At 32.3% G+C, this 15,938-nt stretch overlaps 1 protein-coding gene across 5 annotated transcripts in view; it reads left to right on the top strand.

The window, feature by feature from the left end:
* Positions 1-11,909, top strand: part of rxfp2a (relaxin family peptide receptor 2a) — a 141,510-nt gene extending 129,601 nt beyond the window's left edge. For 3 of the 5 annotated variants that reach the window (XM_047160690.2, XM_047160689.2, XM_017489990.3), the window contains 3 exons: positions 544-954; positions 3,860-4,078; positions 7,144-11,906. In XM_047160690.2, the coding sequence (XP_047016646.1) occupies positions 544-954; positions 3,860-4,078; positions 7,144-7,409 (896 nt within the window). In that variant the 3' untranslated portion in view covers positions 7,410-11,906. Of the gene's footprint in view, positions 1-543; positions 955-3,859; positions 4,079-7,143 lie in introns of all 5 variants that reach the window. The other 2 variants (XM_053686675.1, XM_017489992.3) reach the window with 2 other exon arrangements.
* Positions 11,910-15,938: the final 4,029 nt, after the last annotated feature.

Genomic DNA, 15,938 nt, shown 5'->3' with positions numbered 1-15,938 from the left:
AAAAAGCATTTGGTTGCAGTTATTGCTGCTGAAGGTGGCACAACCAGATTTTAAGTGTAAGGAGGCAATTAGTTTTTCACATTGGTGATAGGTGTTGGATAGCTGTTTTTTTGCTTCAATAAAAAAATAAAGAAAGAAAAACAGTATTGTGTGTTTTTTTCAGGTTGCCTTTGTTTAATGTTGTATATCGTTTGAAGGTCTAAAACTATTTACTATTAGATATACACAAAAACAGAAGAAATCAGGAAGCGGCAAATACTTTTTTACAGCACTGTACATTCACCTTGACCTTCTGTTACTAGACCATTTAAATGGACTATATAACATTTATATCTAAATGATCTGCTAATAGAATTAAACATTTCAAGCTTGAAATTAGTAAATATGTCTATAAAAAGGCTTACTGGTTATATACTTGTTATATAGTAATCTCAAAATGAAAATTATTAGATAACCTTTCCTATATAAAAGATATCTTCACTTGCTAAGATATAATTTTTTTGCAGCGTTCCCTCAAACTATCTTTTCTCCTGTTTTCTGCAGGTGCAGACTGTCTGATGGGTGTCTACCTGTTCTTTTTGGGGGTGTTTGACATGAAGTTCCGTGGTGAATACAATCGGAATGCACTGCTGTGGATGGAGAGCCAGGAATGCCGCACCATTGGCTTCCTGTCCATGCTGTCTTCCGAAGTGTCCGTGCTCCTCCTCACGTACCTGACTCTGGAAAAGTTTCTGGTCATTGTGTTCCCCTTCAGTCATCTACGACCTGGGAAGCTGCAGACTGGTGTGGTGCTTGTCTCCATCTGGCTGCTAGGATTGCTTATAGCTGGTGTCCCTCTGCTAAGTGATGACCTTTTTGGCAACTACTACGGACGCAATGGAGTCTGCTTCCCCTTGCATTCTGATAGGCTTGAGAAGCCCACCGCGAAGGGTTACTCTACAGGAATATTCCTTGGTGATTTTTTGTCATTCTGTTCAAATGCATTTCAATTTAAATTTGGAGGGGAAAAAATGTAGTTCATATGCTGAACTGACATTTTTATATATACATTAACATGTGCATGGATAACTATATCCAGGGTATATACAAAAATAATTCATATGCAAATGGTTTAATAAATAACCTAATATTTAGAAATCTTAAAAATGTATCTTAAAACTGATAAATTGATCAAGTAAAATAAGTATGAAATCTGTTCTATAATTACTTATGAGCTAATTTATTGATGTCCTCCGGTTGCTAATTTTTATTTTATTTTTCCCTAATCAATGATTTTGCTGCTGTTGTTTTTTCATTTACTGTATTTCCTTAACAATTAATTTATTAACTGCTTTATACTGGTCAAGGTTGAGGTGGGTCAGGAGCCTGTTCCAGGAACTATGGATTTTTGGGCAGTGGGAGGAAACCAGAGAACCTCTAGGAAACCCACATGGAAACAGGGAGAATAGAAAAAGCAGGCTTGAACCAGGGAGCTCAGGCTTGAAATAGGAAATGTACAAATGCAACCCACTGTGCCTTCACCCCTGTATTTATATATGCCCCTGTTTATTTATTTTTGTATTTACTTATGATTATGAAAAAAGGGCTATCAGCCATTCACATATTGGTTCTATTGGTTAATCAATCAATATTAGAGTGCAGAGCCACAGATCGGTTGTATATGCCTTCTTCGAGTTGTTCTGATGGTTCTGGTACAGACAACATGTACAATGCTGTGCAAAAGATACCACCATATTGTTTTCAATAAGATTCAAGATCTTCGTCATATGTACTTAGTACAATGAAATTCTTATTTTGTCCATTCCTCTCAAGACAGCAAGGTAAAAGGGCATAAGAAAACAATATAATACAAGACAAGACAATAGAATTGTGCACAATATGCAATAAGAACAATAAAAATAAGAAAATTTCACAGTACAATTTTTTTAAAAATGTAGTATAAGTAAAATGACAAGTAGTGTAAAGTGACAAGTAAGGATAGTGTCAGTGTAAGTGTAGTGTTAAAGTGACGATGCTTGTCAATCCAGTATATTGTGGAGTGTGTGGCAATTGAGTACTTTTTATTAATTATTTGGTGGTAAACACTAATGATGGGAAATGTACAGTACATTAATTAATTTTCAGTCAAACAGCCATGCAGTACTTAGTTATTTTCTGTTACAATGCATTTTCCCATCATTATTGTTATTCATAAATCACACAAATGTCTTTAACAATAAAAACATTATGAAATCTGTAAATATTTTATTTGGCATATGGAACTTTAATATTGGCCTGCATATATATGCATTGCTTGGCTGTCTGACTGAAAATGGAAATAATATACTGTAAATTTTTCCATCATTATTGTTTTCCACCAAATAATTAAAAGGTGCTTTATGGTCATTTGATTAAAAACAAAACTTTAGTCTCTGACTTATGCGCAGTACTATAAATTTTACACTCTTGTATGAAAATGCTATACTGGATTATTTACACTGTAGTGTCACTGGATTCAACTATTATAAATACAATTGGTAGAGAGAATTATTATGCAGTCATGGGGACTCTCTCTTATTAATGGATCTGACCAAATTAATTATACACACCAAGCAGCCTGGGACTGACTAAGTTAAATCTGCCAGACATCAATATCTATCCACATACCTAATAACATTAGCTGCGGTACGTTTGACCTGTAATCAAATCAGTAAAAATAAAACCAATTAAAAAAAGAAGACCTAATACGAGAGGAGGACCTAGTTCACTAAGGTACTTATCATCAAGTGCTAAGTAAAGTCAACAGAGAAGACACTGAAATGATTTCACACAATAAACACACCAATTTAAATTTTCCACTCAAATAATTTCAGAAATGACTTACCTTCCTTTTCCAGAAATGGTATTTTACCTGAAATGTATGTGCAAAAACATACAAGCCGTAATAAAGTAAAAAAATACAGTTTTATGCATGGTAGTATGTGTGAACCAGGTGCTAACCGGCTTTTTTGTTTATAGCTGATGTGCTGCTGTCGGCTCTTGTAAACATGATAAGACTAGTGTTGTGTATTGTGTTGGCTAGTGTTGTATACAGTAAATCTATTAATGATACACTGACCATAATAACCTGTGCTGTTTTTACAAATCCTTCCCACAGAAGTATGTGTCCTTCATTCATTCAAAATTAATGTTTCTTCATACACTATATGGCCAGAAGTATGTGGACACCTGACCCTCACACCCATATGTGGTTCTTCTCCAAACTGTTGCCACAAAGTTGGAAGCACACACTTGTATAGGATGTCTGTATGCTGTAGCATTACAATTTCTTTTCATAGGAACTAAGGCGCACAAACATGTTCCAACAGGACAATGCCCCTGTGCACAATTTGAGCTCCATAAAGACATGGTTTGCCAAGGGTAGAGTGGAAGAACTCCAGTGGCTTGCACAGAGCCCCGACCTCAACCCCGCTGAACACCTTTTGGATGAACAGGATGGATACAAATCCCCATAGCCACACTCCAAAATCTAGTGGAAAGCCTTCCCAGAAGAGTGGAGGTTATTATAACAGCAGAGGGGATTTAAAACTGGAATGGGATGATCAAAAAGCACATATGGATCAGGTTTCCGCAAACTTTTGGCCATATAGTCTATGAAAGAACTGGAATAGGCCTTCAGCTTTTTTTGGTGGTGGTTTTTGACACAGATTTTTATGTATATGTATGTTTAACCCCTGAAGTGGCCTTGTCCACCCCATTTTTATAGTTCTATAATGAGTTCTTCCCAGAATGTATTTAGATTAACAAACTGATTAGCAAGCAAATAGCCATGTGTGTTTGTGTCTTGTGTGTAGCTTATCATGCCTTCCTCTGTTAACAGGACTGAACCTGCTGGCTTTCCTAGTCATTGTCTTCTGCTACTCCAGTATGTTCTACTCCATCTATAAGACCGGTATCAACACCACAGATGTGCGTAATCGCTTGCACAAAGATGTGGCTGTGGCCAATCGCTTCTTTTTCATTGTGTTCTCTGATGCCCTCTGCTGGATTCCAATATTCCTGGTCAAAACGTTTTCCCTTCTGAAGATGGAGATACCAGGCATGTAAATGGACTGCAGTTGATTTTATATTTACCATAACATACATACCCTCAAAAAGCTGATATGTTCATAAGTATGTAATAATGTTTTCTCCTTAGACTGATTTTAGATAATTTGCATAAATTTCTCCATATTTTTTTTAAGTAGGCAGAAGAAATTATTAACTATTAATTAATTAATTAATTAATACATACAACTGACTAAAGGTAGGATGGAGGCCATATATTAAAAATAACTAACTTTTTTTTCTGAAATTTTAAATCACACTTATTGTTGAAGTAATTGTTTACCCTTAAGAAAAGTGTTCCATTTATTGTGTGTATATTTGAAATCTACAAAACCATGTAATATATCTTAATAGTGATAAGGTATTAGTTATACAAAACTAGCAATCTGAGCCTGAACTTAAAATTGGCAGTAATACAGTGCTGTGAAATAAATTGTATTTATTATAATAGTATTTATATATTTTTTTTATATAAATACAATTTATTATATATATATATATATATATAATAAATTGTATTTTATATATATATATATATATATATATATATATATATATATATATATAATAAATTGTATTTTTTATATATATATATATATATATATATATATATATATATATATATATATATATATATATAATTGTATTTATATATTTTTTATATAAATACAATTTATTATATATATATAATAAATTGTATATATATATATATATAATTGTATTTATATATTTTTTTATATAAATACAATTTATTATATATATATATATAATAAATTGTATTTATTATATATATATATATATATATATATATATATATAAAATAAATTGTATTTATTATATATATATATATATATATAATAAATTGTATTTATATATATATATATATATATATATATATAATTGTATTTATATATTTTTTTATATAAATACAATTTATTATATATATATATATATATAAAATAAATTGTATTTATTATATATATATATATATAATTGTATTTATATATATAATAAATTGTATTTATTATATATATATATATATATATATATATATATATAATTGTATTTATATATATATATATATATATATAATTGTATTTATATATATAATAAATTGTATTTATTATATATATATATATATATATATATAATTGTATTTATATATTTTTTATATAAATACAATTTATTATATATATATATATAAAATAAATTGTATTTATATATATATATATATATATATATATATATATATATATATATATATATAATTGTATTTATATATTTTTTTATATAAATACAATTTATTATATATATATATATAAAATAAATTGTATTTATTATATATATATATAATAAATTGTATTTATATATATATATATATATATATATATATATATATAAATAATTGTATTTATATATTTTTTTATATAAATACAATTTATTATATATATATATATATAAAATAAATTGTATTTATTATATATATATATATATAATTGTATTTATATATATAATAAATTGTATTTATTATATATATATATATATATATAATTGTATTTATATATTTTTTTATATAAATACAATTTATTATATATATATATATATATAAAATAAATTGTATTTATATATATATATATATATATATATATATATATATATATAATTGTATTTATATATATAATAAATTGTATTTATTATATATATATATATATATATATATATAATTGTATTTATATATTTTTTATATAAATACAATTTATTATATATATATATATATATAAAATAAATTGTATTTATATATATATATATATATATATATATATATATATATATATATATATATATATATATATATATATATATATATATATATATATATATATATATATATAAAAATCTCATACTAAATTGTTTCAGGAATTAAAACAAAATCTAAGATAAAACAAAGGCAACCTGAGTAATCACAACAAACAATTTTTAAATTATGTTATTTATTGAAGCAAAAAAGTTATCCAATACTAACTGGGCCTGTGTGAAATCTATGAAACTGCATTCATAATGCGGTTCAGCTGGACTAGACGCAACCAGACCTGATTACTGCAAACACTGTTCTATCAAATCAACACTTAAATAGAACTTTTCCAACTGCATGAAGTTGGTTAAAAGGTCTTACACAGTAACACACTATACCAAAGTTGAAAGAAATTCCAGAAGTGGTGAGGAAGAAGGTGATTGAAGTACATCAGTTATAAGTTATTTCAAAGGCTCTGGGACTCCAAAGAACCACAGTGAGAGCAATTATCTCCAAATGAAAAAAAACATGGCACAGTAGTGAACCTTCCCAGCAGTGGCCGACCTTCCAAAATTCCTCCAAGACCACAGCAACTACTCATCCAGGAAGTCACAAAAGAGCCAAGGACAACATCAAAGGAACTACAGGCCTCTCTTTCATTTAAGAGGGCAATTAGGTTTTCACATTGGTGATAGTTGTTTGATAACTTTCTTGCTTCAATAAAATAATATAATAAATAAATACTGTATTGTGTGTTTACTCGGGTTGCCTTTGTTGTGTTGTATTTCGTTTGAAGATCTAAAACTATTTAGTATGAGATATATATATATATATATATATATATATATATATATATATATATATATATATATATATATATATATATATATATATATATATATATATATATATATAAACAAGAAATCAAATACTTTTTGACATCACTGTATATTAAATTAGCAATATTAACAATATAGCTATATTAATGACTATTTTATATTATTATAACTAAGACATATTTTAATAAATGCACCAAATCACATTCTTTCTGAAGACCAAAGAGATAATGTGATAAATATTATTTCATTTTAGATAAGTTATGTTTCATATTTACAAAGACCAGATATTTTAAACATAAGGTCAACAGGAACATGATATTTCTGATTATTCAACTAATTTTTTTATTAAAAGACTGAACCAAGCACATATGATTTTAGTCAAAAACACAACTTAAATTGTTAATTAAGTGTGTTCATGTCATGCAGGCACTATAAACTCTTGGGTAGTGATCTTCATCCTGCCCATTAACAGCGCTCTGAACCCCATCCTCTACACACTGACCACCAGCTTCTTCAGGGAGCAGGTGGAGCTGTTACTGTGCCGCTGGCAACGCAGTTCGTCCTTAATGAAAGACCGCAAGAGCCTCACCAGCACCACAATCTACATGGATCCTTCCAGGCATACATTCTACCATTCGAAAGGCAAAATGTCTCGGGTCACCTATCCAGATGCGGATGCCCAGTATGACTGATGGAGCAGAAAAGTGCTGACTTTGTCATCAACCCCATCAGCATTCCATGGGAATTGAACGCTGTACTATACAAAACACAACTGGGGAATATTGGTTGGCAAGTAGGTTCTAGGTAGCAGTGTGGCCCTAGATTCATTTTTCTCCCAGAAGGATGAATACAGAAAAAGGTGGCTAATGTACAAAAGTGAAAAAAGGGGAATTGTATTTGTTGTCTCCATCAATGCAGACTAAATGGCAATGGCCAGCATCTTAACGAAGAAGAGTAAAAAAAGCAGAGATACATAAGGAGATCAGCTGCTCTTCACACAGGTCCAGTACGCTGTGTGTCAGTAGGCCACTTGAAATTTCAAATGAATGCTCTTGAGCCATTTCTTCAAGCTTTCTAAAATGAATGACCTGTGGAGGATTTCTTTTACACATGTACATTATTTAAGACCAATTTCTGATGAATTTATCTGAAATTGTAAAAAATCATCTAACTGAATACTGTACAGTTCACAAATGGAACTGTACTACACTATACAATTCACAAAATTCTGAATGCATTTATAACCAGTGTTTGGTAAGTTACTCAAAAAAAAGGAATCCACTACAGATTACTACTTAAAAATTGTAATTCGATTACATTACTGGTTACTGCATGTAAAAAGTAATCAGATTACTAATTACTTCCAAGTTACTTTCAAACCCTACAAAAATGCACTACAAAGTGAAGCTCATAGTTCTTTCAGTAATTTTAGAGTGTCTATGCATGACATGATCAGTAAAAGTTGGATTTATCATAAAATTTGCCTTGGGTGTTCACTGTTTGTAGAATTACCAGAAGGATAAAAATTTAAAACTTTTCTAACTAGGCTAGTTTGGTGTCTCTAGCCAAAGGGGAGGCACAGCTAAGCTATCATTAACAACATTTCCATCCAAGGGTGTTTTTTTTAAAGGTTAAAAGGCTTAGAATGTTTAAAACATTAAAATGTTTACAGATATAGCTGATGGAAATGCAAATTATCGATAAAGTTTCACAAGTGTTGACATAATATTTTTCATTTTAACGCATAAACTCTATGTTGATACGTTAAATGTAACATGACGGAATTTATCCATCAGTCAGGGGTAGAATAGGGGTGTGTGCGCCATCCAGCGCACTGCAAACACGTGACAAGATGCAGCAAGGAATTACTGTTTGTAGTTTCATTAGCCTCCGTTACATTCAGCAGCCTGATATAATACGATATTCATTTTTGTTTAATAGCTGTGCACACACACATACAAATCCATGGACAGTCATTTTACTAACCCTGAAAGTTTCCCCCACTACACTGTACTTGGCACAGGATGCCAGCTTGAGCAAGCAGAGAGCAACCCGCATTCTGGTCAGAACTGGTGGTTGGTGGCAACCTGCGATGAGCTCAGCTCTCCAACACTACCTCCACCATGGGCAGGGCCGGAGTGGGACCCATTTTCAGCTCCGAAGTTTAATGCCCAAGACCAGTCCATTGTTTTTCGTGGTGGAAGAACTTTGATAAATTAAGTGACAGTTCATACTATCTCGTTATATTTATTACTGTTGATCAACAAGAATACAAGGATAAATAACAAATGACATACTGAGTATTGTTTTCTGCTACAAAAACTCCAAATGTAATATTATGAAAAAACAAATGTTTGTTGGCATTTAAACAAATATGAAGTATTTCAGTAAGTAGTATACTTTTTTGGCAGCTCGTGCCATGGCATGTGATGACTGTTTGTTTATTTCTCCACTGCTCCATGTTGGTAACAACACGTGTACGTGCACGTGTGTGTATGTGAGTGACAGAGCACGCTCGCTGTATAGAGTTAATTTTGTGCCAAAACTAAAATAAATATAGCATTTTGCAAACAAACACAATCTGCTTTGCAAAGGAAAACATGCTTTGCAAACTCTCAAACAAGTAGAAAGCAATTCTCACATTCTGCCTTGATTTTCTCATAAATGCGTCCCCTTGATTTTCTAACAAATGCATCTAAGCAACATCCTCTTCCAGCCCAAAAGATTACGCTGTCGGTCAATTTACACTAGACTCCGGAGAGAAGCATTTAGCTGCTACAGTGCCATTTCCTTATGCTCTGCTCGTATCATGTTCATGTAAACTAGAACGCAGACATATACACACCTTGTTTTCCTACTCAGCATCAGAGGATGTTACTGTTTCAGTTTCAACCCCTTTACTGGTTTAAAAAAATAAATAAATCTGTGTACATACATTTTCCCCTTACACTGACTGTGTGAGCTAGTGTTTGGCAGAATTGAGAGCTGTCAGCCAATAAGACACAAGTGTTACCCTGTCTGATTGGCCTTGCCTCTGTTCACTAAAGATATAAAATTACAACACCGCCATCTTCTTTTACTAGTGTTCAGTTACATAGTGACAAACCACTCCAAGTGGAGAATTATTTGGGGCTAAAGAAAAGAATCTTTGGGGCTACAGACCCCAATGCCCAGGCCAGTTTTCACCCCTGGCAGCTGTGCAAAATGTGATTTATTTTAAAAATGCATTTTACTTAATATTGTTTTCTTAACAATAAATTTGTAATGCAAGTAACAATTTTACTGACATTAGCAACTGTAATCTAATTACATAAATTTAAAATGTCATGTGTTACATTACTGTGTTATCAGAAAATGTCATTAGATTGCAGTAATGCTTTTTGTTGTGGCACACCAAAGGATCTTTGTAGACCATTTACAGTCATTTAGACCATTTACTTCAGCTTTGTACTGTGTATGAACAACAGCTGCACCTTTTACATTTTACAAGTAGCATTTTATTTTATTTTTTTTGCTGCTGTACTAAATAGGCATAAGCACTCACTGATGCTCTAATTGTTTACAAGTTATTTGTTAATGTAATGAAACCCAAATGTGTTATTCTGTGCTAATAATACACTCTTACAAATAAAGGGTCTTCAGTGGTTCTTTACAGCACCATACACTCTAAAAAATGCTGGGTTATTTTTTTCTACCAAAACGCTGGGTTGAGCCTTTTGGGTCATTTAATTGGGTGATTTTCTCAGTCTTGGGTAGATTTGTGTAACCCACCTGCTGGGTTATGGCTGGGTTATTTTCACTGACAGTTGAATCAATGCACCCCTCCCCATCCCGACACCTCAGCCCAGCTCCTTGGATCAAATCAACTCAGCGTGGACTGAATTTGCCTTAGGTGGAGGTAGATGTTTTCACATGGACAGACTTAGATTTATTTGGATAAACAAGGTTCGTATCAGTATATTTATTCATAAAACCATTACTGTACACTAAAAAAGCAAAAATGTGCAATAACAGTGCAGTTTACATGACATTAAATGCACCGTTACTGTATCTTTGTTAACTTTGGCTTATTTGTTTGTAATGCCAACTGGATTGTAAGTTGGTTACTCAGTTTTTTGGATGTTTGATCAAAATCTGACGTTTATGTCATTTTTATGACATTTATTTCGAAGTCTATATACACCACTTTAGCAGCTCTAGAAATACATTTCTGAAGAGCTTGTGTATAAATAAAGGACATACTATGTTGACATACAGTATTTGTTTTTAATGTGGTTTATTTGACATTTTCAAAGGGCATAAATAATCCTGAAAATATTAAGCCATTTATTAAATAAAATTAATGCAGTGTTTTTGTAAAAATTGAAGCACTCTTTGGGTTGAAAAAGAACCCATTTGCTGGGTTAAAATGAACAACCCAACTTGATGGGTTAGTTTAACTCAAAATGTGTTCTGTCATATATTTACCCAGATGTTGGGCTAAAAAATAACCCAATTTGGGTTGTTTTTATCCCAGTGTTTTTAGAGTGTAGGTTCTGCAAAGAACCTTCTTGTCACAAACCATATTTCATTGTATAGGCTTCTTGAGTTGAGCTGTATGGTTCTTTGGAGATTAGAGAAGTATTTTATGCTTCCTAATATATTCTTCAGAGCCGTGTATTGGTTCTTCAAGATATTATCCTTTAACAAGTTAAAGTGAACCCTATTCATTTCTTTGTGGGACTGGAAATGGTTCTACTAGCAAGAACCATATTTTGGTTGCTTAAAGTACTAACTAAGAATTTTACGATAACATAGTTCCTTGTTGCATTGCTGTCAAGAGCCATTTCTGGGTTCTTTAAAGCACCAGTAAATAGATGGTTCTCTAAAGAGAGTAAAATGTTTTTTGTGCAACTTTCTCCTATGACATCAGGCTAAAAAAAACCATTTTGGTTCTAATTGGAACCTTTATGTTTAAGAGTGTACAGTAATAATATGTTGTATGTGTTTATGTTTAAATGTTTGTCATTGCCATCTCTTATGTCCCTCATCATATTTTGCATTGAACTCCTCCCATTTGTCAGGTCACCACTGTAAATTGTTTTATATGGCTTGCCAGGATGAATGATAATTAAAATGAACAAGCTTCTGTGAAATAGCGATGTGCATATTTGTAATACAGATTTTAACCATAAAACTGTCTATAGATATTACCATACAGCACATAGTAAAAAAAAATTAATAGATAAAGCACCCCAAGAACTTGATTCCTTCATGTCAGAGGAAAGTCCAACTTTTTGGACCCAGGATGCAGAACATAGCACCGCCTCCTCACAGTTCCAGGGTCTCAGAGGTTTGATCCCGAGTTCAGGTTACTCTCTGTGCAATCTCACATATTCTCCCCATGTGGATTGGCTATGCTAAATTGCCCCTAGGTTTGAACGTGTGTAAATTCAATGGCCCACCTCAGGCACCTATATACTAGGGGTTATAATAAACATTTTTGTGACATAAGCCAAGGAATTTGTCAACCCTGTTACTGCCATTCACACAATTATTTGCTACTGACTCAAATGGATTCACATGCATTTTTGCAAATTAACTGCCTCTCATTACAATATGAATAATTAAAGTCAGTGTATACTTAATTATGTACACTTTTACAAGTAAAGTTATCAAAATTATGTTGAGTATCTTAAAATGTTGCTTTACTTTGTGAATGTTGCTATAATTTAAATGATTTCCTCAATGTTTTACAAGATGTAATTGATTCCTCTATTTGACTTGATAACATTTCAATTCAAGTTGAATTGAGGGTAACGGCGTTGATGACAGTAACAGGGTTCAGGATACAAATGTTTACATTGATAACCCCAATACAGCAAATATAAAGGTCTATCTGAGGTCAATTACTGTCATTTCACTGGTTAGATAAGCATTTGCTTGATATTTATTCTATTTACAGGTAGCACATTCATAAATTTCTCAAATCTTATGTCATCTTTTTACGATTTCTTAGATAAGTACACATTTCCAAATAGAATCATGCAAGTGTAGCAATTTTTTTTTTTTTTTTTTTTTTTTTTAATTCTTACAGGTTACATGGATAAGTACAACAAATTTCTTTTCACACAAAAGTCCAAAGATTATGATTAATTTTAAATGTTTCCACATTGATGAATGAGTAGATTACTCTTAGCAAACAGGACATCATTGTTTATTTAAATTTCCTTTTATCTTTTTAAATCTTTAATTCATTTTACATGTAGGGTTGATGCTAAAAGAACATGGCAGCATGTGTCATAAATGAAGTTTTTCAAACAAAGGTTCAAAATTGTTCTGTATCTTTCAAATATTCTGGCAGTAGGGTTGCTATTGTATGATTGTTACCAGTGGTTATGCACAAAACAAGATTATAAACAAGACAAAATAAGGCTGGAACACTTACCTGCTCTCTACAGTTGAATTCATCCTAAGAAATTTGTTACTTCCTCCAAATCAGACTAAATAAAATAATACTGTAAGAAACTTTAAATTCGGGCATGGAGGAGAACCAGCTGACCATAAAGATCAAGTTTAATAATAAACCAAACTCAAACATAAAATAAACCACCCAAATGTAACACAAAGCGCACATACATCTGTCTTCCTCTCACTGGTGCTTCCAGCCGCTCCTTTATCGCTCTCTCCCACTGATTAGCCAAATCAGTGCCAGGTGTGCATCCTCACAGCCTGGCCCCTCTCTCTTCCTCGCCACAAATACATTACTGTACAGAAGATTTTTCTACAAAGTAACAGAGTTGACAAATATGGGGACATGTCTATTTTTAATCAGTTGCAATATTAAATAATAATCAAATATGATAAAATTCATTATCAATAAATTAGGGCAAATATGAGAGAGAAACAGTTTGTATATAATGTAACCTTAGTTTTGACAGGTATAGGTCAAAGGTCAAAAAGATACATATTCTCACTCTCTATATCTAGATCAAAGGTCATGATCATAAAAATATTTATAGTTAAGTTAAATCGGGATCACATACATTCCTGACACAAACGTTACCATACCTGGTACGGCCATATGTATTCCACCCACACAAGTTGCACATATGTTCTTTCTAACACTCTGAGGTAGGTCATAAAAATATATATAGTTATGTTAAATCTGGATCACATCCATTCCTGACACAAACGTTACCATACATGGTATGGCCATGTGTATTACACATCCAAACAAAAATAACACACACACACACACACACACACACACACACACACGCGCGCGCGCGCACGCACAAACACACATATGCACGTACATACAAACGTATGCATATGAACCTGTTTATAAAAGTCGAGCATCCCTCTAGGTTTTATAATACTCTGTACTTAGAACAACGTGTGCGAGCTTACAACATGGCTGATGTTTGTCCTAACGCGCCGAAAAAAACTCACCCTTTTTTGGGAAGAATAGAAAAAATGTTAGAACATGAAAAGATTCAATATTGGGTAATGTCAAACGGATGTACAGCCGGGGTTTTTTTCGATGCAGAAAAAGCAACCGTTTTACTTTTCAAGTTCTCGGTCCCGGGACACACGATCTTTCCTTTCACGTAGAATATGAAGCACTCTGAGTCAGGCCTAGGTCAAAGGTCAACACCGTAAAACCCCGTTCTGATGCATTCCCACACACACACACACCCCCCACACACTAGCATGCATACGAACCATCTATAAAAGTCGAGCACTTCGAAAGTTTTAACATCGGCAAAGGTTCGACCGAATTTCAAGAGTCTATCCTTCACTACTTCCAGACACCATGGATTTCTCAGCAGGTAAAAATATGTATTTTAATCAATTAATAGTTAATTATTAAATTTCAATTTATAGATAAATTGAAATACAATGTTTATGTAATTATCCAATTGGCAATGATATTGATATAAACTTAGAACTAATCTTTCTGAGTACAAAAATCATCATCCTTATCTGGTCATTATGTAATCTGGTATGATACTTTATCTCAAATTTAAATATTTATTACATTTATATTACAGTGCAAGACCGAGTTAAGCTCATCTGATTCTAGTGTATAGGTAATTAAAATTTGTCTCTTAGATCTATGTAGTGATCTAAAATGGAAATGTGAAGTTATTAAAAGTATGTTTTACTGTTTTATAGACAGCTTGGTGATTATTTCTGATGATGAGATTCCCGAAACAACCGCTCATGACCTTTTGAATCTGAGCTCCACACGTAAGTCATAACATAAAATTATGATTGTTTCATGCTGTAAAGTCTTTCATACGTGAATATAACATTGTTTGTATCATATTCAGAAGTTGAGGGAAACGTGACTAACAGTGCTTACGACGGAGATATTTCAGGTGAGTTGATGTATATTTTACCTTCTATTTACCCAGCACAAAAAATAAATAAATAAATAAATGAAAGCTCTTTCACATGTTCTGTGACTTATAGATACAAGTAATGCAATAGAAGACCAAGAGGAAATCATCTCGGAAACCGACATTCAACAAGACATCGAACTACAACAGATCTGTGCAGTGTGGCGTGAATTCTTCGAAGCAAAGACTGATTTATTGGAAAACTTTGGACAGATTGATTATACACTTGAATCTGGTCGAGGTACAGATTTTATCCCTTTACTGTACAGCACGCTTGAAAATGTGAATAGATGTCTCTCAGTGAACATAAAGTTGATTGGAAAATTGTATGATAGATATGGCGCAGAAACGACTGAAATGCAGTTCGGATATAGAGACTAAAAAAAAAAGGGGAACCGAAAATTCTCCATTATCGCATGATTTCTTTTAGGACGGAAACCAGAGTTTTTCAAATGGTCCGTTATATCATGATTCGTACACACCCCTGAACCCATGTTAAACTGAAGCGATCAACCGGCTGAACGAAAGTTTAATTCCGTCACACCAAGTCGTTAGTGAGAGACCTAATCAGAGTGCAAATCACGTCATATCAAACACATCGGTGACGCCAAATATATTTTCTGAATTAAATCAATGTCTGTTAGAGTTACATAATAACCTAAATGAACACGGTCATTCAGTACAATTAAACCCTGATCTAATCGATGCAGTCAATCAGTTGAATGAAAATTTAAGATCGTCAGACCAGAGCAATACTCAAAATGAAAACCCCAGACGAAATTCCAGTCAAACTGTATCAGGTACGCCGGTGACGTCGCACGACATATTTTTCGA

Source organism: Ictalurus punctatus, chromosome 16, assembly GCF_001660625.3.
Source record: "Ictalurus punctatus breed USDA103 chromosome 16, Coco_2.0, whole genome shotgun sequence".
NCBI classification, from domain to species: Eukaryota; Metazoa; Chordata; class Actinopteri; order Siluriformes; family Ictaluridae; genus Ictalurus; species Ictalurus punctatus.
The sequence above is the reverse complement of the archived record's forward strand: the minus strand, read 5'-3'. Positions and strand labels throughout refer to the sequence as shown.